The following is a 27,101-nucleotide window of genomic DNA, read 5'->3' on the forward strand; positions in this document are numbered from 1 at the left end:
ATTCTTCTGCACAATCTGACTTTGCTGCAGCCTGGAATTGAACTACTGGTTTCGTCTGGTCAGAGAAGAACTGGCCCCCCAACTGAGCCTGGTTTCTCCCAAGGTTTTTTTCTCCATTCTGTCACCATTTTGCATTATTGAGAAACTGTTTTCCAAATAAATGTTGTTCAGTGCTTTGACACAATGTATTTTGTTTAAAGCACTATATAAATAAAGGTGATTGATTGATTGTATATATGTGTGTGTGTGTGTGTGTCTGTGAAAAAAGTATATCAGTCTGGCGAGTAAACTTATTAAATTTTACTAGCCACTGGCGATTATATTGCCAAGGTGTGTGTAGAGGTTTGTGATAGGTCATACATTTTTGTATACCGGCCACTAAACTGAATGAATGACTGTTCTACCAGGCAGCTGATTTACAACGCACGTCCTGATTCTGCCGAGTTCGACGCGTCCCTGGGTCAACAAGGGAGGTGCTTAACGTAAATTTGAGCAACCAATCAGATTACTCACGTCACGTGACATGTGCCCAGCCTCAGCTTGCGCGCCACTATTTGAATTGTGTGCTTTGACGTCGCCTTCATTTTACAAAGGTAAGTGCATATTATTTAAAATGTGCCATTTCAAATGTGTCCATCCCTGCTCAGCATAATATATTATTTTTATTAATATATTATTCATAACTGACGCGAAAAATTCGCTGAACTGCGCATATATTAAGGTCCAAATCGCCAAACCCCGATCCTATCGGACAGGAAGGTGCCCACGATCGTTTTGCCCCGGTCCGGTGTGGCGTTTCCCCCGTGATCGCGTCGTCGGATCTTTTTGTACGATTATTTATATCACTTTTGTCATGTATTCGTTTAGCAGATGCTGATACTAATCCTTCTGTGAAAGAAAGGCTAAACACTTTTGCGGATGGATTGGGGGTTTGTCATATTCTTGTGTTGACCCAGGGACGTCATATTCTTGTGTTGACCCAGGGACGTCATATTCTTGTGATGACCCAGGGACGTCATATTCTTGTGTTGACCCAGGGACGTCATATTCTTGTGAAGACCCAGGGACGTCATATTCTTGTGTTGACCCAGGGACGTCATATTCTTGTGTTGACCCAGGGACGTCATATTCTTGTGTTGACCCAGGGACGTCATATTCTTGTGATGACCCAGGGACGTCATATTCTTGTGATGACCCAGGGACGTCATATTCTTGTGATGACCCAGGGACGTCATATTCTTGTGATGACCCAGGGACGTCATATTCTTGTATTCATATTCTTGTAATAATAATAACAATATCTTATATAAGGCCAAGAGTAATCTATCACTATGCTGCAATAATAATAATAATAATAATGAAATATCTTGTGTTGGCCCAGGGACTTCATTCTTAATAGCTCATCTAATATAAGACAAACAGTAATTAATCACTTTATTTTATTATTATTATTAATAATAATAATACAATATCTAATATAAGACCAAGAGTAATCTATCAATATACTGCAATAATAATAATAATAATGAAATATCTTGTGTTGACCTAGGGACTTAATTCTTTATAGCTCATCTAATATAAGACAAAAAGTAATTAATCACTTTATTTTATTATTATTATTAATAATCATAATAATACAATATCTAATATAAGACCAAGAGTAATCTATCAATATACTGCAATAATAATAATAATAATAATAATAATGAAATATCTTGTGTTGACCCAGGGACGTCATTCTTTATAGCTCATCTAATATGACAAATTAATTAATCACTTTATGTTATTATTATTATTATTAATAATAATAACAATAATAATACAATATCTAATATAAGACCAAGAGTAATCTATCACTATACTATAATAATAATAATAATGATGATGAAATATCTTGTGTTGACCCAGGGACGTCATTCTTTATAGCTCATCTAATATAAGACAAACAGTAATTAATCTCTTCATTTTAAAAATAATAACAATAATGATAATAATAATAATGAAATAAAGCATATATTAATGCATTATTCTGCTTGACCTTATTCTACATTCCTAATCCTATCTAATACCTAAACTGAACAAGGAAAATACTAATTGTTAATAAGCAGTACACTACTTAGGAAGTTTACTGAGTAAAAAGTCATTATTAATACTGAATATGTGTTCCCTATACTAAAGTGTTACCTGTACTGTTACTATTTATATAACTTTTTTAAAGTAAATATTAAATTTGTTAAATTTAACATTAAATCTATTTTTCTTTTTTCATTATAGCTTTAAGATTTCATATCAACTTTCAAATAATTCCTCAACAGGTTTGAAGATTTCTCAGTTCTTTGCTTATATTTCAAGGATCACTGGCTGGTAATAGGACACGCGTAGTCGGACAGTGCTACAACCATGCCAACTCCGATACAAACAATCTTGTTGAAAGGTGATATTTGCAATTAAACGTATGCAACTTCATTATGAGTTCATGCAAATAATGTAATAGAATCACAAGCATTTGGAATATAGTTATATAATAAATCAAACACAATCATATTAAAACATGTATTGTTTTTCTTTGCTTGTCTAATCAGATTTTTCCATCACCTAAATATCAGTTTTTGTTTGGCATTAGGAACCTTAGACTGGATCTTATCAGCATTCTCATCAAGAAGACAGATGGATACTTCCAGGTCATTCATGATTTACAGGCAGACAGTTTGAAGAATGAAAAATGCTTCTTTGAAGACTGTTTCTGTAGCTGCCCAATAGGAGTCAGAGGACATCGCTGTAAACACCTTGTACTTGTACTTACTGATCAAGTGAACACGATTCTCAGAAGTTTCCTGATTTGAATTATCAAATAAACGGACGTGCTAGTGTAATTAAGCAAAATAAGCTTTACTCCATTCTGTGCTTTGACAGAAAAGAGGTACATGTAAGTGTGCATATGAGAAATTAAGTGCAAGAGACTTGTTTTTTTTGGTTTTGTTTATTTTACTATGTATTGTTTTAAAACAATGAAAAATTATGTAATCTTTAATTGTAAATTAAGCTAAGTAAACCATGAACATTTAGCATTACTCTGCTGTCTGAATGCGTTCTCTAACAGTGATATATTGTATATTTAAATCAATGAACTGTAACATTACTTAATTGAGATGACAATGTTTGAAACAATTACAATTCATTTGTTATTGTGTTCACTGGATCAGTGTACCTCTACTTAAACTGACTGATTAAAAATGAGATGACAACATCTACAACTTGTGGTCCAAAAGGTGAATCCTCTCCCAGTTTTTTCCCTCAGCAAGCACTGGTGAGTACAGAGTGTATTCCTGCAAACACAAATGGACAGATTTGTAAGCAAGAATCAAGTAAAAAAAATAAAAAAATCTATAGATAGAGCTACAAATAATGAAGTCCCTGGGTCAACACAAGATATTTCATCATTATTATTATTATTATTATTATTAATATTATTATTATTGCAGTATAGTGATAGATTACTCTTGGTCATATATTAGGTATTGTATTATTATTAATAATAATACAATAAAGTGATTAATTACTGTTTGTCTTATATTAGATGAGCTATAAAGAATGACGTCCCTGGGTCAACACAAGATATTTCATTATTATTATTATTATTATTGCAGTATAGTGATAGATTACTCTTGGTCTTATATTATTGTATTATTATTATTAATAATAATAAAATGACGTGATTAATTACTGTTTGTCTTATATTAGATGAGCTATAAAGAATGAAGTCCCTGTGTCAACACAAGATATTTCATTATTATTATTATTATTATTATTATTGCAGTATAGTGATAGATTACTCTTGGTCTTATATTATTGTATTATTAATAATAATAATAATAATAATAAAATGACGTGATTAATTACTGTTTGTCTTATATTAGATGAGCTATAAAGAATGAAGTCCCTGGGTCAACAGAAGATATTTCATTATTATTATTATTATTAATATTATTATTATTATGCAGTATAGTGATAGATAAATCTTGGTCTCATATTAGATATTGTATTATTATTATTTTTAATAATAATAATAAAATGACGTGATTAATTACTGTTTGTCTTATATTAGATGAGCTATAAAGAATGAAGTCCCTGGGTCAACACAAGATATTTCATCATTATTATTATTATTATTATGCAGTATAGTGATAGATTAATCTTGGTCTTATATTAGATATTGTATTATTATTAAAATGAAGTGATTAATTACTGTTTGTCTTATATTAGATGAGCTATAAAGAATGACGTCCCTGGGTCAACACAAGATATTTCATTATTATTATTATTATTATTATTATTATTATTATTATTATTGCAGTATATTGATAGATTAATCTTGGTCTTATATTAGATATTGTATTATTATTAATAATAACAATAATAAAATGAAGTGATTAATTACTGTTTGTCTCATATTAGATGAGCTATAAAGAATGACGTCCCTGGGTCATCACAAGAATATGACGTCCCTGGGTCATCACAAGAATATGACGTCCCTGGGTCAACACTTGTACTTACTGATCAAGTGAACACGATTCTCAGAAGTTTCCTGATTTGAATTATCAAATAAACGGACGTGCTAGTGTAATTAAGCAAAATAAGCTTTACTCCATTCTGTGCTTTGACAGAAAAGAGGTACATGTAAGTGTGCATATGAGAAATTAAGTGCAAGAGACTTGTTTTTTTTGGTTTTGTTTATTTTACTATGTATTGTTTTAAAACAATGAAAAATTATGTAATCTTTAATTGTAAATTAAGCTAAGTAAACCATGAACATTTAGCATTACTCTGCTGTCTGAATGCGTTCTCTAACAGTGATATATTGTATATTTAAATCAATGAACTGTAACATTACTTAATTGAGATGACAATGTTTGAAACAATTACAATTCATTTGTTATTGTGTTCACTGGATCAGTGTACCTCTACTTAAACTGACTGATTAAAAATGAGATGACAACATCTACAACTTGTGGTCCAAAAGGTGAATCCTCTCCCAGTTTTTTCCCTCAGCAAGCACTGGTGAGTACAGAGTGTATTCCTGCAAACACAAATGGACAGATTTGTAAGCAAGAATCAAGTAAAAAAAATAAAAAAATCTATAGATAGAGCTACAAATAATGAAGTCCCTGGGTCAACACAAGATATTTCATCATTATTATTATTATTATTATTATTATTAATATTATTATTATTGCAGTATAGTGATAGATTACTCTTGGTCATATATTAGGTATTGTATTATTATTAATAATAATACAATAAAGTGATTAATTACTGTTTGTCTTATATTAGATGAGCTATAAAGAATGACGTCCCTGGGTCAACACAAGATATTTCATTATTATTATTATTATTATTGCAGTATAGTGATAGATTACTCTTGGTCTTATATTATTGTATTATTATTATTAATAATAATAAAATGACGTGATTAATTACTGTTTGTCTTATATTAGATGAGCTATAAAGAATGAAGTCCCTGTGTCAACACAAGATATTTCATTATTATTATTATTATTATTATTATTGCAGTATAGTGATAGATTACTCTTGGTCTTATATTATTGTATTATTAATAATAATAATAATAATAATAAAATGACGTGATTAATTACTGTTTGTCTTATATTAGATGAGCTATAAAGAATGAAGTCCCTGGGTCAACAGAAGATATTTCATTATTATTATTATTATTAATATTATTATTATTATGCAGTATAGTGATAGATAAATCTTGGTCTTATATTAGATATTGTATTATTATTATTTTTAATAATAATAATAAAATGACGTGATTAATTACTGTTTGTCTTATATTAGATGAGCTATAAAGAATGAAGTCCCTGGGTCAACACAAGATATTTCATCATTATTATTATTATTATTATGCAGTATAGTGATAGATTAATCTTGGTCTTATATTAGATATTGTATTATTATTAAAATGAAGTGATTAATTACTGTTTGTCTTATATTAGATGAGCTATAAAGAATGACGTCCCTGGGTCAACACAAGATATTTCATTATTATTATTATTATTATTATTATTATTATTATTATTATTGCAGTATATTGATAGATTAATCTTGGTCTTATATTAGATATTGTATTATTATTATTAATAACAATAATAAAATGAAGTGATTAATTACTGTTTGTCTCATATTAGATGAGCTATAAAGAATGACGTCCCTGGGTCATCACAAGAATATGACGTCCCTGGGTCATCACAAGAATATGACGTCCCTGGGTCAACACAAGAATATGACGTCCCTGGGTCAACACAAGAATATGACGTCCCTGGGTCATCACAAGAATATGACGTCCCTGGGTCAACACAAGATATTATTATTTGTATTATTATTACTACAATATAGTGAGAGATTAATGATTGTTTTAAATTGGATATTGTATTATTATAATAATGATTATTATTTAAATACAGTCATTGATAAATGTGTGTCATACTGTATATTGGACGGGTTAATGATGTCGCCGGGTCAACACAATATATTTCCTTGTTGTTTATGGACGACAAACCCCCAATCCATCCGCAAAAGTTTTTAGCCTTTCTTTCACAGAAGGATTAGTATCAGCATCTGCTAAACGAATACATGACAAAAGTGATATAAATAATCGTACAAAAAGATCCGACGACGCGATCACGGGGGAAACGCCACACCGGACCGGGGCAAAACGATCGTGGGCACCTTCCTGTCCGATAGGATCGGGGTTTGGCGATTTGGACCTTAATATATGCGCAGTTCAGCGAATGTTCGCGTCAGTTATGAATAATATATTAATAAAAATAATATATTATGCTGAGCAGGGATGGACACATTTGAAATGGCACATTTTAAATAATATGCACTTACCTTTGTAAAATGAAGGCGACGTCAAAGCACACAATTCAAATAGTGGCGCGCAAGCTGAGGCTGGGTACATGTCACGTGACGTGAGTAATCTGATTGGTTGCTCAAATTTAGCTTAAGCACCTCCCTTGTTGACCCAGGGACGCGTCGAACTCGGCAGAATCAGGACGTGCGATTTACAACATAGCTGTGATCCTTTTAATTTAAAGTATACTGTCCATTTCTTTTCATATTAACACTCAAAACAACACATCTGTGTTTTATATTTTGATATAATTATCATCTGATTGTACATTATCTCTTACACACCTTGGAGATAGTTCCCTGGTAAAAGAGGCCATCCGACCATCGGGCCAGGACGTCCTGCCCTTCTTCAAACTTGCTGGCGAGTCTGGCCGTGTCAGTCAGCCCATATTTCAGGGGAAATTGTGACAAGAGGACTGGAGACTTGTGTTGGCAATTTGGTGTTGACTTTTGATGGGCGGCCAGTTTATCTGCTCTCGCTGAGTCTCTGTCAAATGAACAAGACACCTCATGAAAAACATGATTCAACCACACTTTTGCTTACACTAACACACACAAAATATCAATGGCACATGCTAAAATAAACAAAAAAGGCTGAAAATGTAGTATCAAACTTCCCTAGTGCAGGTTTTTAGAGGTGTTTCACGTTAAAACAGTGTAGGGTCTTTTTTAGGATTGAGTGCACTTTGTATTGCCTTATAAATGAAGCACCAAAACAGAATAACAGAGAATACAAAAAAAAGCCTCTTTTGTTAGCAGAATAGCTGGAAAGAGCTAACAGTTTTCTCATTCAAAACAATGTGACTTCAAATAAAAGCATCCCGTTCAAAAGCCTTAAGAACTTGTTTCATTGGAATCAGAAAAAGTATGTTTACAGACCAAAAGTTTGGAAACATTACTATTTTTAATGTTTTTGAAAGAAGTTTCTTCTGCTCATCAAGCCTGCATTTATTTGATCAAAAATACAGAAAAAATTTAATATTGTGATTTATTATTACAATTTAAAATAATTGTTTTCAAATTTATTATACTTTAAATTATCATTTATTTCTGTGATGCAAAGCTGAATTTTTAGGATCATTATCACATGATCCTTTAGAAATCATTCTAATATGATGATCTTCTTTTTTAAATAAAATCAATACTTTTATTCAGCAAGGATGTGTTAAATTGATAAAAAGTGATAATAATATATTATTAGAATATATATTATTAGAATTTCTTTTTTTTTTTTTTTTTTTTTTTTTGAATAAATGCAGCTTTGCATCACAGGAATAATATATATATATATATTATTCCAGGAGCTGTCATTTAGGGGCAGTGTTGTGGGTAACGCGTTACAAAGTAGAGTACTCTAATTACTTTTTTCCTGAAATTTGTAACTTAACGCGTTAGTTTCGTGCGTAAGTAATCAGTAACTTCGTTATTTTTAAAAAAAAAAGTAATCCGTTATTTTAAGGAAAGGAAAAACCCGACTGCAGCCTGCTTTTTGTCAGACAGTAGTCCTAGGTCTACTGTGCCACCTGCGGATGTACAGTATCAGCGGAGCCGAAGCTCTGTGATCGTAAAGTCAATGGCTGTGATGCGTCTGTGCCCTGCGCCTGACCCTGTGTGTGTGTGTGTGTGTGTGTTTTTTTTTTTTTTTTTTTTGAACTCCCGGCAAGATAGCAGAGAGAGTACAGCGTTTGGTTTATGGAAGTACGCACATTATTTTCAATTTGTCAACGAAAAAGAAAAGAACATAACGGTAAAATGCACACTCTGCTTCTGTCGACCGCCAAAAATTCTACTTCAAATTTAACGCTACGTTTTAATCACTACTTTGAAGAGTAAATGTAAGAGGACTGTGTTAAAGCGAATTTAGGCTTGTGACTGTGAGTGACACTTTAATAATAATTAGTTCGGCTATTAAGCGATTTGTCATTTGCCTGTGTGGCAGTGAAGGATTTAATTCGGTTTGTTATCATTTTTGTTTGACAGGCAGCTGTTAATTTCTGTTAGATCATTGGCTGGCTGGTTGTTCATAATTTCTAAATGGATTTAAATCTGCAAGCCTGTTTAAGGTTGTGTTTACAAGTAAGCATACTTGTACTTTGATAACTGCATTATTTAAAGTTAAAGAAAAATCAGGAGTTATCTTGTGGTGCTCATAATATACAGTAGCCTAGGCTACCCGGGCTGGGTAACGTTAGGTGCGAATTTTGATTAATAATTATTAATATGTTCTGTGATAAATAAATAAAACGCCATGTGGAATAGCCGATTGCTGACTGTCTATCCTGTTATTGTTATTCTGCAGTGTTAATTTAGTCGGATGACTGACGTTATTCATTGTCGGGAGTCACGACTTCTAGGTGCATTTAAAGGGGCCAGGGGCTATGTCTGTCGTGTGTCGTGTGTGAGCCGCTGCAAACGGCTTTTAATTTTTGGTAACGCATGAGTACTCTAACGCGTTACTTTTATGAATAGGTAATGCTGTATCATAACTGATTACTTTTAATTGATGGTAACGTTGTAACCTAACTAACTACTTTCCAAAGTAACTATACCCAACACTGTTTAGGGGACATGATGAGAGTAGTGAATCATCCAACAAGGGGAATTACAGGGAGTTCACAGAAACATTAGCTAAATATGACTCTGTCCTGTCCACACAATTTGAGTCCTCAACTGTGTTTTCTGGTATGTCCCATACTATTCAAAATGATTTGATCTCTGCTCTTGCAGCCACCGTTTCTGATCAGATCAGAGATGAAATTCAGGATGCTCCCTTTTTTGGATGGCAGGTGGATGAAACAACTGATATATCCTGTCGTGCCCAACTGATTGTTCGCTATGTGGATAGTGCAGGTAAAATTCAGGAGGGCTTTATTGGATTTTTTGATGTTTCGGGGGGGCGAGATGCCCAGTCCGTTTTTGAAATATTAAATGAGAACATGCAGGGCTACAATTTTAAGGACAAGCTTGTGGCACAGACCTATGATGGGGCTGCTGTCATGGCTTCAGATCTCAATGGTCTGCAGGCCAAAGTGAAAGCAATAGCCCCCAGTGCAATGTTTGTGCACTGCTATGCACACCGACTAAATCTGGTGCTGTCACAGGGGGCTAAATGCTTGCCTGAGTGCAGAATTTTTTTGCATCACTCACTGGATTTGCCAAATTTTTTTCAAAATCCACAAAGAGGACATCTTTTCTGGAGTCTGCAGGCTGTTCAAGGTTGCCCAAAAACGCTCCTACTCGATGGAATTTCACATCACGGATAGTGAGCACTGTGGCAAACAATTATGATGGCCTCCTGCAGACATTTGAGAACATCATTGCAGATCCAACAATGGATGATGAAACACTGGATTGTGCCAAAGGCTTTGTGAGGAAACTGGAGGATTTTGAGTTTGTGTTCATGTTGTACACATATGAACAAATCTTCTCTGAGACTGATGTGGTCTTTGATATTGTCCAGCAGAGGGCGATGGATGTTCTTTACTGCAAGAACAGAATTGAATCTCTTCTTGCATTTGTCAAAGAGAAGAGGTCAGAGGGGGCTTTCCAAGCCATTTATGCCAAAACAGCAGATCTCACATCAGACCCACGAGATGAGCCCATGAGAAAGCGCCGTCTGACCCAATTGCAGGATCCCCAAGTGCGATACAGAAATCTGTACATGGCCATCCTTGATAACATCTTGGAGCAGATTCCTCAACGTTTTTCCAATTTGGAAAGCATGCTCTTCTTAGAATTAGTCAATCCAGGGAAATTTGATGACATGAGACAGGTATTTCCAGAGGAGGCCTTCCAAAATGTCCTGAAAAGTTATGGCCATCACTTTGATTCAGGAAGACTGAGGTCAGAACTTCAAGTCCTGTATTCAGATCAGGACTTGCAGGGTAACAGGGGAAAGCTGTGTGATTACTTGGTGTGGTAACACTTTAGAATAAGGTTCCATTAGTTAATGTTAGTTAACTACTTTAGTTAACATGAACTAAGCAAGAACAATCCTTCTACAGCATTTATAAGTCTTAGTTCATGTTAATTTCAACATTTACTAATGCATTATTTAAATCAAAAGTTGTGCTTGTTAACATTAGTTAATGCACTGTGAATGACCATGAACTAACAATGAATAACTGTATTTTCATTAACTAACATTAACAAAGATGAATAAATACAGTAATAAATGTATTATTCATTGTTTGTTCATGTTAATTAATACATTAACTAATGGAACCTTATTCTAAAGTGTTACCCTTGGTGTTCCTTAAAGACATGGAGTTGGACAGTGCAATGCCTCAGCTTTACAAACTGTTCTCATTAGTGGCAACAATTGGAGCTACATCTGCAGGTGTAGAAAGGAGCTTCTCCTGTTTAAAGCGACTCAAGTCCTACACCCGAAACACAATGGCCATTGAGAGGACACTGGTCAAATCACTTGAAAAGACTCCTAGTTGGTACGACAGGGTCACAGACCATTTTCTTGAAAAGGAACGTAGGGCAGAATTTACTTTTAAATAAATAGACAATTTTATGATGTAGGCCGAAAATGAGCTTCCCCTCTCTGACAGACCAGTAGCCGCCTCTGGTCTGTACTATATATATATATATATATATATATATATATATATATATATATTCATGCAACCATCAACAATGTAGGGGATTAAACAAAATCACATTTATTAAACAAATCATATAATTTCTTTGCCTTATCACATCTCATAATTTTCAGGACCTTTATATACATGTCAAGCTCTTTTATAAAAACATAAAATTGGGGTGCTGTTTTCAGAACTTTACATTTGTGAATAAAGTATTTTAATATAAGTAAACCATTTACCACAAAGTCTAAATTTTTATCCAACAAATGAACTCCAAATTTCAACATGTCCCAAGTAATCGCTGGAAAAATAGAAATTCTCTACATTTTTAAAGCATTAGTTAAAGTTACTAAACTAAAAATGAAAATAATAAAAATCACAGACCAACGGATTAAAAATGCTATTTTAATTAACCCATTACACTTTACAGTTAGTCCTATCGTACAAATACACTTACTTGTAGGTTTAAAAATCTACAACTACAAATATTTCAGCAAAATGTATACTTTAGTCAAAGCTATTGCGCTCCTATTTCATTGAGGTCTGTATATTTGGCGTGACTGCGCACAAAGGCGCTCATAAATAAAGTCATAAATAAAGGAGATTAGTGGAGATTCGCTAAAGCAGAAACTCATGCACTTCTGACACCAAAATGGAAATAATTCCATTGTTTGTTTGTTTTTTTACATTTACAGATGGAGAATATACCTGTGGCATTTAAGTTATGCATTAAGGAAAAGGTGGTATTAAGGTTGTATTATCTTTTAATAATAAATAATATGATCTATTACTTTTTTTTTTTTTTTTTTTTACAGAAACCCAAAATGACAAATATGCATTCATACATGGTTATCAAGTTTTAGTTCTATTCACTAAAGTTCTATCACCAGGCAGCTGATTTACAACATAGCTGTGATCCTTTTAATTTAAAGTATACTGTCCATTTCTTTTCATATTAACACTCAAAACATCTGTGTTTTATATTTTGATATAATTATCATCTGATTGTACATTATCTCTTACAAACCTTGGAGATAGTTCCCAGGTAAAAGAGGACATCTGACCATCGGGCCAGGACGCCCTGCCCTTCTTCAAATTTACTGGCGAGTCTGGCCGTGTCAGTCAGCCCATCTTTCAGGGGAAATTGTGACAAGAGGACTGGAGACTTGTGTTGGCAATTTGGTGTTGACTTTTGATGGGCGGCCAGTTTATCTGCACTCGCTGAGTCTCTGTCAAATGAACAAGACACCTCATGAAAAACATGTTTCAACCACATTTTTGCTTACACTAACACACACACACACAATATCAATGGCACATGCTCAAATAAACAAAAAAGGCTGAAAATGTAGTATCAAACTTCCCTAGTGCAGGTTTTTAGAGGTGTTTCATGTTAAAACAATGTAGGGTTTTTTTTTTTTTTTTTTGGATTGAGTGCACTTTGTATTGCCTGTTAAGTGAAGCACCAAAACAGAATAACAGAGAATACAAAAAAAAAGCCTCTTTTCAATTTACCACAAAGTCTACATTTTTATCCACCAAATAAACTCCAAATTTCAACATGTCCCAAGTAATCCATGGAAAAATAGAAATTCTTTGTTTAATCCAATCACATAATTCAGTCCAAAACGGATTAACCAGACAACAATTGAGAAATAAGTGTTCAACAATTTCTACATCCTTATTACAAAATTGACACATATTACAATCGATATTAAATCTTAATCTGAGAAATTCCTTAGCAGGATAAATATCGTACAAAATTTTAAAGTGTACTTCTTTATATTTGCATAAATATTTGCACCTAAATTCATTAACTGAAATCCTATTTGGATGTTGAAAAATATAATTCCTTCTTAATGGACCAGGATAGCTTTCCTTCATAAGACAATTTCTTATTAATACATTTCTCATCTGTAAAATTTGAATTTAAGATCCAAAATCTTGGGAATGACAGTCGAATATGTTAAAATCCCCTTTAGCATATTAAGGAATGGTAAAGGAATACTTTTAATCACTTTTAAATAATCTTTGCGCGTGGACCCCTATTTCCATCTAGACTATTTATGGTGCTGATAAAAAATAGACTACTCAGTCCGCCATCTTGCCTCCTCCCTCCGATAAAAATGAAGTCAATTGACCGGGCTGTAAATTTAAAATAGGAATAACCATTGAAGCACTTAAATACTAGATGCATTCAGTGAAGCTTAACCATTATTTTGCATTTCTAAAAAGATTTCATTAACATATGTTATAAAATGATTCATGATTAACTCATTAGCATTACTGTAAAATTTGCAGTATTTCAATTTATATATATATATATATATATATATATATATATATATATATATATATATATATATATATATATATATATTGTGACGAGCACTACCAGAGGAATCAGCGTCGCCCTGGAAACCAAAGCAAAACACCTGCACATCCTCGTCACCGGCTGATCGGTCACAGCTGCTCCCCATCAGCCAGCACACTCAAAAGGAGGACATGCTGCACTCAGAGGACGGTCTCGAACCGAATGTAATGCTGGTCTAATCCCTCTCTCATTTCTTCGCAGAAAGCAGCGAGTGACCGACAGCCCACACACTTTGGAGCACGTCAGGACACCCACTTTCACCTTGATTGGCACCGTAGAGCACGGAGAGCACACGGGAAGCACCAGCCACCAGAAAGCGGATCAGCACACTTCACCAGGCACCCCACACTTCTCAATAAATCCACCCTCTGGGGCATTTAATTCACGCACCCCTTGTCTAGTGATTCTTCACCCCGTGACTATATATATATATATATATATATATATATATATATATATATATATATATATATATATATATACATACATACACACACACAGATAAGTAAGAAAGGAATGACAATATACAAATTGACAGTTGCATGGCAGGTATTACAAAAAGCAGTTATGTATGTAAAGGTATATTATGTGCAACATTTAAGTGTACACTAAGTATGTGTGTTAGATAAATAAGTGTGTATATAAATAGTGTAGTGTGTTCCACAGTTAATAATAATAATAATATTTATTTTGTACAGCGCCTTTAAAATTGCTTTCTCAAGGTGCTTTCCAAGAAAACTACATAAAGGAAAAACACAACAATAAAATACAAGATATAGCACAAAGCAACAAAAAATTACAAAACAATCAAATAAAAGCTTCCGTAAAAAGAATGTTTTAGCAATGCTTTAAAAACAGCTAAAGAATTAACAACCCTAATTTCAGTTGAGAGAGAGTTCCACAATTTTGGGGCATATGAAGAAAAGGCCCTGTCACCCCTGGATCGTAACCTTGTTTTGGGGACAGCTAAGAGACCGTGCTGAGAAGAGTGTAAATTGTGAGATGGCGTGTAGGATGTTAAAAGATCTGCCAAATACTGTGGAGTGAGTCCATGCAGAGCCTTATAAGTAAGCATTAAAATTGTAAACGTTGTCTAACAGGCAGTCAGTGCAATGTCCTCAAAACATGAGTTATATGGTCGCCAGCCCTAGCCCCAGTTAAAACTCTAGCCACTGAATTCTGTAAGTATTGCAATTTGTTCCGATAGGAATTGGACACTCTAATCAGGAGAGCATTGCAATAGTCAATTCTTGTGAAAACTAAATAATTAATATATTTTTCAGCTACAGACAAGGACAACATTGGCCGAATACGTGCAATATTTCTAAGATGGAAAAATACAGTCTTAACCCTGTTCTGGACGAAAGGCTCGAAAGACAGAGTGGCGTCAAAGATAACACCAAGATTTTTTAGTTTACTGTGTTCTAGGGTAGCACCATCAACTGAAAGATCTATTGAAGCAGCATTTCGCAGTTGGTGCCCAGCAAAAAAGGTTGGGTTGTTTTTTTAACCCAACCGTTGGGTTACACATATTGGGTCAAAGTGTTCGGTTATCTTAAAATTTGTTGGGTTATTTTTAGTTATAAATATGCTTCCCGCTTCACTCCTGATCAAATTTTAACGGTCCAGTCAGAGACTAAGCGGGATATCAGTGGCAGTCTGCCTGATTATGAAGGGTAAGTAACTGTTAATATAATCGTATGATGTATATAACTGTCATAACATTAAGTAATGTGTCTGATACATTAATAAAACCAAATGATTATTTTGGTCTAAATGAGTCTACTCCACCAATCTACTGCTATAAGCACGAGCCCCGTCAGACTGGTCGTGGCGGAGGTGTTGCAACAATATATAGTGATATTCTCAATCTTACCCAGAAAACAGGATACAGGTTTAACTCTTTTGAAATACTTCTGCTAAATGTTACACTGTCAGACATGCAAAAGAAATCTAATGTATCTCTTGCTCTGGCTACTGTGTATAGACCACCAGGGCCGTATACAGAATTCCTATAAGAATTTGCAGATTTCCTCTCAGACCTTCTAGTTACAGTTGATAAGGCGCTAATCATGGGAGATTTTAATATTCACGTTGATAATGCAAATGATGCATTAGGACTTGCGTTTACTGACCTAATAAACTCTTTTGGAGTCAAGCAAAATTTCACAGGGCCCACTCATCGTTTTAATCATACACTAGATTTAATTATATCGCATGGAATCGATCTTACTGCTATAGATATTGTACTTCAAAGTGATGATATTACAGACCATTTCCTTGTATCGTGCATGCTGCGTTTAACTGATATTAACTATATGTCTCAGCGATACCATCTGGGCAGAACTATTGTTCCAGCCACCAAAGAAAGATTCACAAATAACCTGCCTGATCTATCTCAACTGCTATTTGTACCCAAAAATACACATGAATTAGACGAAATTACTGACAACATGGGCACTATTTTCTCTAATACATTAGAAGCTGTTGCCCCCATCAAATAGAAAAACGTACTGTACCATGGTATAACAGTAATACTCACTCTCTCAAGAAAGTAACTCGTAGTCTTGAACGCAAATGGAGAAAAAATAAGTTTTTAGAATTGCATGGAAAAACAGTATGTCCAGCTATAGACAGGCTCTAAAAACTGCTAGGGCAGAGCATATACACAAACTCATTGAAAATAACCAAAACAATTCAAGGTTTTTATTTAGCACAGTGGCTAAATTAACAAATTACCAGACGCCACCTGATTCAAATATTCCACCACCGTTAAATAGTAATGACTTTATGAATTTCTTCACTGATAAAATAGATAACATTAGAAATACAATAGCGAATGTAGATTCTACAGCGTCTAACACTTCAGTTTCATCCATCGCACCCAAAGATAAACTGCAGTGCTTTACAAATATAGGACAACAAGAGCTAAATAAACTTATCACTGTATCTAAACCAACAACATGTTTATTAGATCCTGTACCCACTAAATTACTGAAAGAGCTGTTACCTGTAGCCGAAGAACCACTTCTCAATATCATTAACTCGTCGTTATCTTTAGGTCACGTCCCAAAACCATTCAAGCTGGCTGTTATCAAGCCTCTTATTAACAAATCAAAACTAGATCCTAGTGTACTGGCACATTATAAGCCTATTTCAAATCTTTCATTTATGTCTAAAAATTTTAGAAAAAGTTGTGTCTGCTCAATTGAGCACCTTCCTGAATAAAAATGATCTGTATGAAGAATTTCAGTCAGGTTTTAGGCCCCTCCATAGCACAGAAACTGCACTTGTTAAAATTACAAATGACCTGCTCCTTGCGTCAGACCAAGGCTGCATCTCATTTCTAGTCTTACTTGATCTTAGTGCTGCGTTCGACACCATAGATCATGACATACTCATAGATTGATTACAAAACTATACAGGTATTTAAGGGCAGGCTCTAAGATGGTTTAGATCCTACCTGTCCGATCGCTACCATTTTGTTTACTTGAATGGGGTGTCATCTCATTTATCATTAGTAAAATATGGAGTGCCACATGGATCCGTCCTATGTCCCCTTCTATTTTCAATATACATGTTGCCCCTTGGGAATATTATTAGAAAATACGGAATTAGCTTCCACTGTTATGCTGATGATACTCAGCTATATATCTCAACGAGACCAGATGAAACTTCCCAATTATCTAAGCTAACAGAGTGTGTTAAAAATGTAAAAGATTGGATGACAAATCATTTTCTCCAATTAAATTCGGAAAAGACAGAGATATTAATTATTAAACCAAAAAACACTACACAGAATCTTGTAGATTACAATCCGCAACTAGACGGATGTACTGTTACTTCCTCTACAGTCAGAAATCTGGGTGTTATATTAGACAGCAATTTGTCTTTTGAAAATCATATTTCCAATGTTACAAAAGCTGCATTCTTCCATCTTAGAAAGATTGCCAAGCTACGAAACATGTTATCTGTTTCTGATGCAGAAAAGCTAGTTCATGCATTCATGACCTCTAGACTGGACTATTGTAATGCACTTCTAGGTGGTTGCCCTGCTTCGTCAATAAACAAGCTACAGGTAGTCCAAAATGCAGCAGCTAGAGTCATTACGAGGTCAAGAAAATATGATCATATTACCCCAATTTTACAGTCTCTGCACTGGCTACCTATTAAGTTCTGTATCAGTTACAAATTATCATTACTTACCTATAAGGCCCTAAATGGTTTAGCTCCTGCGTACCTAACTAGCCTTCTACCACGCTACAACCCATCACGCACCCTAAGGTCACAAAACACTGGACTTTTGGTAGTTCCTAGGATAGCAAAGTCCACTAAAGGAGGTAGAGCTTTCTCACATTTGGCTCCCAAACTCTGGAATAGCCTTCCTGATAATGTTCGGGGTTCAGACACACTCTCTCGGTTTAAATCTAGATTAAAAACACATCTCTTTCGCCAAGCATACGAATAATGTATCTTTTAAATTGTGAGTGTAGTTGCATCTGATCAAATGTGCATTTTTATTCATTAGCTTGGGTTAAACTAATTTTACTTTGTTGGATCAGCAGCTATGCTAATGATGTCTCTATTTTGTTTTTATGTTTTGCCATGGGATTTATATCCCGTGGTAACTAGGATTTACACAAGCTCCAGTCTGGATCCAGAACACCTGAGAAGAGATGATGCTGACCCTCAGAGGACCCCAGATGATGCTAACCTTGAATCAACAAACAGAACTAACAATTATTGCTAAATGTGTGACTGCATCATATAAAACTATTAATTACTAATATTGATAGTTCATCGTCTAGCTGACTACGTCTTGTATTATTTTTTTTTTTTTTAATTTTTTCTAAAATCATGTCAAACGTGCACAAACTACTAGCTACTACTAAATATTGTAGAAACATAATTTCCTGTAAAGTTGCTTTGTAACGATTTGTATTGTAAAAAGCGCTATACAAATAAAACTTGAATTGAATTCTTGTTTTTTTATATGTTAAAAAGTTTTAATTCCCTTTAGTCCGTTTGTTTCCCCCAGATAATCAGATCGATTGTAAATGAATGTAGAGCATTCTTAAGATCCTGAAAAGCCTGCTCCACCTCCTCAGTCCACCGAATCTGGTTCGGACAGTTTTTCCACGTTAGATCTGTAAGGACAGCTGCTCTCACAGAAAAGTTGGGTACAAACCTCCTGTATCAGTTTGCCATTCCCAGAAAGGATCTTACCTGAGACTTTGTCTGAGGTATGGGGCAATTCTTTATTGTTTATTGCCTAGATGCTTTGAACTTGATGTTTAATAACTCCATGGCCAAATACCATACCCCAAGTACTCAGTTTCTGCCTTTGCCATGGCACATAGCTGATCTAATGTGGTTAACAACAACATTCAGATGTTGCAGGTGCTCTTCCCAAGTCGAATTGTGAATGACATTGTCATCTAAATATGCAGCTGTAAAGTCAATTTTGAAAGTATCTGATCGATGAGCAGTTGGAAAGTTGCAGCAGCTCCATGAAGGCCAAAGGGCATCTTACAGAAATGATAAAGGCCCCAAGGGGTCCGGAATGCTGTCAGCTCCCGGGACCTTACTCTCAACAGGACCTGCCAATAACCTTTAGCTAAATCAATTGTGGTTAAATAATTGGCTTTACCCAAACGGTCAATGACTTCCTCGATTCTAGGAGCCAGATAGATTCAAATTTTGACACAGAGTTAAGATATCTGAAGTCAATGCAAAACAGTAGGCTGCCATCCTTTTTAGGCACCAAAACAACTGTGCTGCACCATTCACTTTTTGATAGTTCCACAATCTTCATTTCTAACATTTCATCTAGCTCCACATGCAAAGCTTCTAGGAGCCACTCAGGTATTCTATAGCTCATACGTTTTGGGCAAGTTCCTTCTCTGAGCACAATGTCATGCTCAACTACTGTAAGTTTGTATGTCCTGGTCTCCTCTGAAAAACTCTAAACAACCTCTGAATTTCAAACTGTTGACTTTGAGACAGGTGACTCAGTGACTAGAAGTAGCTGAAACTGGTAGATACTGGGCCTCTACCTCTTCCTCATCCTCTACCTTCCGAATCATAAATGCCCCCCTGCATCCTTTGATATAGAAAACCACACTTTGAGCACACTTTTAACATGCAAATTCTATTTCGAACATTTCTGACCCAGAGTGGCAACTTCATATGTAACCAGCCACAGCTTCCTCAGTACTTCAAAAGAACCCTGCCATTTGGCAGAAAATTTACTCGATTCAGTGGGCAACATCACCAATACCTGAGTATCTGACTCAAAGTTTCTTGTCCTGGCTTTCTGGTCATACCAGGTCTTTTGCAATTTTTATACTTCGGCCATATGTTCCTGAGCCAATGTACCCATGGCTTCCAGCTTCTCATGCATCTGAACCACAAAGTCAACAATCAGAGTGAGACTTACACAGTCTTGTCCTCCATTCCACATGTCCTTCAGCAGTACCAGCACTCCCCGCACTTCCCATCTCTATAGTAACTCAAATGGGGAAAATCCAGTCGAGGCCTGAGGAACTTCCCTGTAGGCAAAAAGCAGATATGGGAGCTCCTGATCCCAATCATCACTCTTATCCACAACAAACTTACGAAGCATTTGTTTCAGAGTTTGATTGAAGTTTTCTGTTAACCCATTAGTTTGTGAGTGATAAGGGGTGGTCCTTACTCCCTTTATACCCAACAACTTATACACCTGTTTTAATAATTCTGACATTAAGTTAGATCCTTGATCTTTTACTATACTTTTAGGAAAACCTACTTCTAGAAAACAGTTGTATGAGGGCAGAAGCTACTGCTCGAGACTTAATGGATTTGAGGGGATAAACTTCTGGATATCATGTGGCATAGTCTGTGATGTCCAACATATAACCGTTTCCTGCTTTAGTTTTCTCTAAAGGCCCAACAATATTCATACCTAGCTGCTCAAAAGGTATCCCAATAATGTGAAGAGGCTTAAGAGGAGCCCTAATAGGGACCCGTAGAGAAGTCTGTTGAGACTGTAGACAAGTTTTACAGTCTGTGTTACGTGACCATGGTAACAACTGGTACAACATAACATACAAAAACCATAGACGCAGTGACATTGCAAAAATAATTTAGTTTAATGCAATAATAATTTTTACATAAACAGAGCGTGGTGGTAAAAATAACAAAACAAACAGAAAGAAAATCCTGATCTCACATAACTACAACACAAGATAAAACTTACCTACCTCCCGACCAAAAACAAAATACAAAGTTTACCGTGAGTCTTCCAGGTCCTCTAATCGCTGCACTAACTAATCTAAACTAAATAACATGAAAACACCAATCACCAGAATCTACACCACCACCGCTCTAAAAATCAACTATAAACACAAACATCAATCCCATACCGGAACACGTGCTTGTGGAAACGGAAATATTAGCTCAACACAAAAAAAAACCTCCACAAAGATCATAAGCTAAGCCGTGCGAGCCCAGCGAGACACCACGGAGCTGCGCTCCATCTGCCAGCGGGAGCAGATCAGAATGAAAGGAGAGCCCCCCTCGCTGTACATCAAACAAGGCATCTTTAAAGTAGGTTGCCCCACCCACTAACAGCAAACACCTGGACATCATTTACCTAGAGGAGAAAGAAGAAATAACGGGAGCATAACCGCAATTAAGCAGCTCAAACTATTCTTACCTACTTACTTACTGCCCATTATGCCTCTGGCATGTAGGGCAGCAACGAAGGTTCTCCACTCTGGTCGATTCTGGGCTTTTTTCTGGATATCTCCCCATGTCAGGTTCATAGATTTAATTTCTTCCTCTACTGTGCGACGCCAGGTGATCTTGGGTCGTCCTCTCTTTCTTCTGCCTTCGGGTGTCCAATGAAGGGCTACTCTTGGGATGCTGTCGTGTTCTCTTCTCAAAACATGTCCAATCCAGTTCCAGCGCCGCTTTGTTATGATGTTTGCCATGCTGTCTTGTTGACATCTTGTTAACAGATCCTTGTTTGATATCTTGCTTGGCCAAAAAATCCGACAGATTCTTCTCAGACTCCTTGTGTGGAAGACTGACAGTTGACGTATGTCATTTTCTGTCATTCTCCAGCTTTCTGCGCCATACAGAAGAGTGGATAGAACGCAGCTCTGATATAATTTGAGTTTTGTCTTGTTTCTGTATTGCTGAGACTTCCAGATGTTGTTTAGCATTCTGAATGCATTTCTGGCTTTGTTTATTCTATTTTTAATGTCATTATGTGCACCCCCATCATATCTTACAATACTCCCAAGATAGGTGAACTCATTTGTTGTTAATAGAGCTTCTCCATTTACATGTATTGGTAATGGATCTGAGATGTTTAGCGCCATCACTTCAGATTTTTTCTGGTTTATTTTCAGGCCAACTTGCTGTGCAAAGTAGCTGAGACGTGATGTTTTCTCTTGCATGTGTTGGTGAGTGTGTGAGACAAGAGCCAGATCATCAGCAAAATCAAGGTCTTCCAATGCTGAGAAGAGGGTCCATCGTATACCTCTTGTTTGGTCTTCTGTTGTGCGGCGCATCACCCAGTCGATAACGATGTTAAAGAGCAATGCTGACATCACACATCCTTGTCTGACTCCTGTCTTTACCTGGAACACCAGGCTACTGCTTCCCACTCGGCATTTAAAGTTGGCATAGAAGGTCTTGATGAGGTCCACTATGTGTTGTGGAATTCCATACAACCTTAAGATGTTCCAGAGGCCTTCTCGGTGTATACTATCGAATGCCTTTTCAAAGTCGATAAAATTGATGTATAATTGCCTCTGCCATTCTGTGCATTGTTCTATGATGTTACTGTCACGGAACCACCAGTAACACCTGCCACACCATCAGAGTCCGATCACCTGACTCCTCCCATCCGCTCATTATCCCCTGATTATTGAAGTCACCGCACCTGCACCTGATCACCACTACCTCTTCATAAGCCCTCAGCTCCTGTCACTCTCTGTCTGGTCTCGTCAGAGAAACAACGACTCTACTACCTAAACCTCGCTAGTATCATCTGAATATCCTCCGTCTGATCACCCAGCTTGCCTGCCACCATCTGTTCTCCGTTCCCGATCACGTAATTCCTGCCTATATCCTATTAAACCTCTACTTACCTGAATCACCTGTTGTCTCTCTCTTCTGTCCGTGACAGTTACGAAGTGCAAATATTTGATCAATACAGCCCCTCCCCTTACGGAATCCTGCCTGTTCATTCCTGAGTTTCTTATCCACTGCCTCTGTAAGACGCTGCTCAATGATTTTTGCCTTGATTTTGCTTGGTATCGATAGGAGTGTAATTCCGCGCCATTTATTACAATCTCTCAAGTTGCCCTTCTTTGGTATCTTTATGATAATTCCTTCTGACCAGTCATCAGGTATTTCTTTTCCCTCCCAGATGGTTTTGAAAAGTGGTTGAAGTATTTTGGAGGCGAGATCTGGGTCTGCTTTAAAAAGCTCTGCATTCAGGTTATCTTGGCCAGGGGCTTTTCCATTTTTTTGGGATTTAATGGCTGAGACAATTTCTTCCTTTGTTGGTGGTTCAATGCTAATGTCCAGGTCATTATCTGCATGCTGGATATTTGGTTCTGTTGTGGGTGGTGGTCTGTTTAGAACTTCCTGAAAGTGCTCTGCCCATCGGGCTTCTTGTTGTGACTCAGTTGTCAATAGCTGACCCTTTTTGTCTACTATTGGTGCTTCAGTTGTTCGTCTGTGTTTGCCACTCACTATTTTAGTGATCTTGTAGACTTTTCCTTGCTCCCCTTTCCTAGCTGCCTCTTCTGCTTGACTTGCAAGATTTTCTAGATATGCCCGCTTGTCTGCTCTAGCTTTCCTTCGCACTACTTTGTTTGTTTCTTGGTATTGTTTCCTGTATTTTTCTTTAAGCCGTTCAGACTTTGCCTCATTTACTTTCTTCTTTAAGGCCCTTCTATTTTCTACAGTTTGCCATGTGTCATCACTTAACCATTCCTTCTTTTCCTTGTGCTTGTATCCAAGACAGGCTTCACTGGTCTTCACATAGGTTGTTTTGGTCTGTTCCCACATAGTGTTGATATCATCTGATTTTGGCTCTGTATGATCCAACATATCTGCTAATGCTTGAAATCTGTTCTTTAGTTGTAGCACAAAATAACCTCTGACCTTTGTGTCATTTAGCTTTCCGACATCAAATTGCTTTCTGGCTATTTTTCTGCTTCCTGTTTTCTTAAGCTTTATTCTCAGCACAGCTGTGACTAGGTGGTGATCACTACCAACGTCTGCTCCTCGTTTGACCTTAACATCAAGTAAAGAGCGTCTCCATGTGCCATTTATTATGAGATGATCTATTTGATTTTGATCCTTTCCGTTTGGAGAGTGCCATGTTAGTTTGTGAATGACCTTGTGTTGGAACAAGGTTCCCCCAATGACGAGGTCATGCATGGTGCAAAACTCTGCTAACCTCTCCCCATTCTCATTCATGACACCACAGCCTTCCCTTCCCATCGCCCTGTCGTGTTCTGTGTTGTTGTTTCCCATTTTGGCGTTTAGGTCCCCCATCACTATCCTCATGTCATGTCTGGGTGTAGTTTCCAGTACAACCTGCAGTTGTTCGTAGAATTCATCCTTCCTAGTGTCATCGCTGTCATTTCTTGGAGCATAGCACTGGATGATAGTTGTGTTAATTTGCTTCCCCCTTACCCTTATCTTCATGAGCCTACTGTTGACAGGTTTCCACTCTATCAAGCTCTTTTCTACTTCTTTCTTTAGAATGATGGCTACTCCTTCCCTATGTTGGTGGTCATCTCTTCCTGAGTACAGCACTGTTTCCCCTGTGCTTGTTGTGAGTCTCCCTGATCCTGTCCATCTACTTTCACTTACTCCAAGTATATCTATGTTGTATCTTCTCATCTCTGATATCACTTGTGCTAATTTGCCTGTATCGTACATTGTTCTTACATTCCAAAATCCTATCCTAGTCTTAAGTTTGGCATTCAGAATTTCCACCTTCCTGTCACTGGCTTCCTTTCGGCTTTCACCAATGGCGTTCATCCAAGCATCTGACGATAGCCCTGGAAGTCCATCACGCCCAGTAGCGTCGATTCCTTCTGTTGCTGTTTCCGTAACGTGCTTGTTTTTACAAGACAGAGTTGTTAGCCCTGTGCTAAACCTCCAACCTCCAAACTATTCAAATCGCGCTTAATAGCGTAACAGTCTGTTACAGTCTTAAGTCTACCTAAATGGCCTGACCAGGGTACAGAATGACCCAAAGAAAGGACTAATTCTCTGCCCACCCTGGAAACCACCAACTGCGGCTCAGGTGCCGTTTACGAAAAAGACCCCATTGCAGAGGCAAAAGATTTCCTTCCACCTCTGGCTGGCCTGCCACTGATCTCTCCTCCACCCACTTGTACAGGGGACCAACTACATTGTCATTTTTCTGCAATTGTACTATGTCTCGAGGTATTTTATAGCCCAGTGTGTTCTCAGGGGCACTTTTCCCCCTCTTGAATGGCTGGTGTGACCTCTGTTTTTTAGTTACACCATTGAGAAATAAGGCCAAATTAGTTCGCACTCTAGAGCCCTGTACCAGAGTATGTTTCTGGTGTGAATGGCAATGCATCAGCTAGAATGAATGACTGGGTTGCTCCTGTGTCCCTTAGAACAGAGATTTTCCATATGGCAGAGTATGGCAGTTGCCATAACTTAGCCTCAACTGGTGTGTCATGATAAATTAGCCAAACTTCATATCTCTAATTCTCTATTTTATTTTGTTATTACTCTTTTAAATCAGAGGGTTTTACAAATATTTAATCAATGACAAGCATTAAGAAATATCAAATAGCAATAGCAATAGTCAGTAAAACTTCATAATGCCATTGGATTCTCAAACTATCAGCGAAACCTTGTAAATTCTATTTCAGTAGTAGCAAAGAGTATAGTAGACCAGTAGCTTATTACAATTAATGTTTCATTAAAGGACAACAGCGTATAATCAACCATAGTAGCACCTTTTAAAGGCCATGTTGCTGGTTAACCACCACTGTCGATTAATGGGTACGTAAATCACTCAAGAAATGTATATCATTTTTAAAATGTCTCAAAAATGGTCTTAAAAGACCAAATTTTCTTTTTACGTTTTTGGTATTAAACTTTTTTTTTATGCAACTCAGTGATGACGTCACATTAGGGAGAAGTGGAGGAAAGGTAGCCTCAGCCTAGTATGATGTCGTGTTCCAGGCAACCCGTAACCCTTGTTTTTCCAACCTTAAACCCATTAAAGTGCACTGGAACAGCAGTCAAACCCGTTGTGGCGAGTGGGGCGGGGCCGAGAGGCATGGGAACGAGGAGTGAGGCCAGGTGTAGTGATTGAAGATGAGCTGCACCTGCGCCCCACCGCCAGTATCGAGTCCCACGTAGGAGATGGAAGGATATAAAACTGGAGCGACGACCGTGAAGGATGAGAGAGGACCAGGCCTGGGACATTATTTTATGTGTTTGCTTTTTATTTATGCGCACCAGTCGTCCGTGAGGGGCTGGTGCGCCGGTTCCCGTCTCCTTCTTCCTGATGAGTATGGAGATTATATCATTACAGTGGTGCCGAAGCCCAGGAGAAGGAGGGACGCGCTGCTGAAGATCCCTCGCCGTTGTGGTGAATCCGCGGTGCCCTCGAGCAGGCGAAGTATGTGCCGGCATGGACGCTCGAGGCGGTGGGCTGGAGCGAGTTGCCGGGGACGGGCAAGCTCGCTGCCGGCCGCCCACGATATGGAGGGGCGGCTGCCATCCGTGAGGGAGCGGAGGAGTCGTCGCCGTTCGCCAGGGGGCCGGAGCCTGCTGCCTCCGTGATGGAATCCGGAGGGGCAGGGAACGGGGGACTCCTGCCGCTGCCCAAAATCGGAGGAGCCGTCGCCATCCATCGGGCGGCGGAGGAGTGTCGTGCCGTTCGCTGAGGGCCGTCCAGTGCCGCCGTCCAGTGCCACCGCCAGGCACCGCGGAGGAGATCACCCAGCTGGTGGAGGGCCGAGCAGCAGTGCGTCTGGGAACCGGAATTTATTTTTTTTTTCTCTCCCCTCTCTCGTCCTTGTCGCTCCTCCTTCCATCTCCTTTTCTCTCGCCTCGTCTGTCCTACCCCCAGGACCCGCAGGTCCCCGTGAGCAGCCCCCCCCCGAAGGGAGGGGGGGGGTAGAGCGCAGTCTCGG

General features: G+C 37.3%; 2 protein-coding genes and 1 long non-coding RNA gene across 4 annotated transcripts; 2 read left to right on the top strand and 1 right to left on the bottom strand.

The window, feature by feature from the left end:
- Window positions 1-458: 458 nt before the first annotated feature.
- Window positions 459-3,341, top strand: LOC113082686 (uncharacterized). The gene is made up of 3 exons (XR_003282817.1): window positions 459-593; window positions 2,316-2,434; window positions 2,624-3,341. It is a non-coding gene; the product is annotated as an uncharacterized LOC113082686 (long non-coding RNA).
- A 6,683-nt stretch (window positions 3,342-10,024) lies between these two features.
- On the top strand, window positions 10,025-11,502 carry LOC113082684 (uncharacterized). Of its 2 annotated transcripts, XM_026254228.1 has the most exons (3): window positions 10,026-10,589; window positions 10,833-10,849; window positions 11,185-11,502. In XM_026254228.1, exons 1-3 carry the CDS (start codon window positions 10,268-10,270, stop codon window positions 11,443-11,445), a joined length of 600 nt encoding a protein of 199 aa, XP_026110013.1. In that variant the 5' UTR covers window positions 10,026-10,267; the 3' UTR covers window positions 11,446-11,502. The 2 variants fall into 2 exon arrangements, with proteins under 2 accessions (XP_026110012.1, XP_026110013.1); XM_026254227.1 differs by having other exon boundaries at window positions 10,025-10,849.
- An 11,262-nt stretch (window positions 11,503-22,764) lies between these two features.
- Window positions 22,765-26,158, bottom strand: LOC113082683 (uncharacterized). The gene has a single exon (XM_026254226.1). It carries the CDS (start codon window positions 24,952-24,954, stop codon window positions 23,035-23,037), a length of 1,920 nt encoding a protein of 639 aa, XP_026110011.1. The 5' UTR covers window positions 24,955-26,158; the 3' UTR covers window positions 22,765-23,034.
- Window positions 26,159-27,101: the final 943 nt, after the last annotated feature.

This window comes from Carassius auratus, unplaced genomic scaffold (genome assembly GCF_003368295.1).
Source record: "Carassius auratus strain Wakin unplaced genomic scaffold, ASM336829v1 scaf_tig00036711, whole genome shotgun sequence".
Lineage (NCBI taxonomy): Eukaryota > Metazoa > Chordata > Actinopteri > Cypriniformes > Cyprinidae > Carassius > Carassius auratus.

Excerpts from the sequence above, each read along its gene's own strand:
- LOC113082684 (XM_026254227.1), top strand. The coding sequence starts at position 10,268 with ATGGATGATGAAACACTGGATTGTGCCAAAGGCTTTGTGAGGAAACTG. Across the intron at positions 10,850-11,184 it reads GAAAGCTGTGTGATTACTTG|GTGTTCCTTAAAGACATGGA; the intron begins GTGTGGTAACAC and ends GTGTTACCCTTG.
- LOC113082683 (XM_026254226.1), bottom strand. The coding sequence starts at position 24,954 with ATGAACGCCATTGGTGAAAGCCGAAAGGAAGCCAGTGACAGGAAGGTG.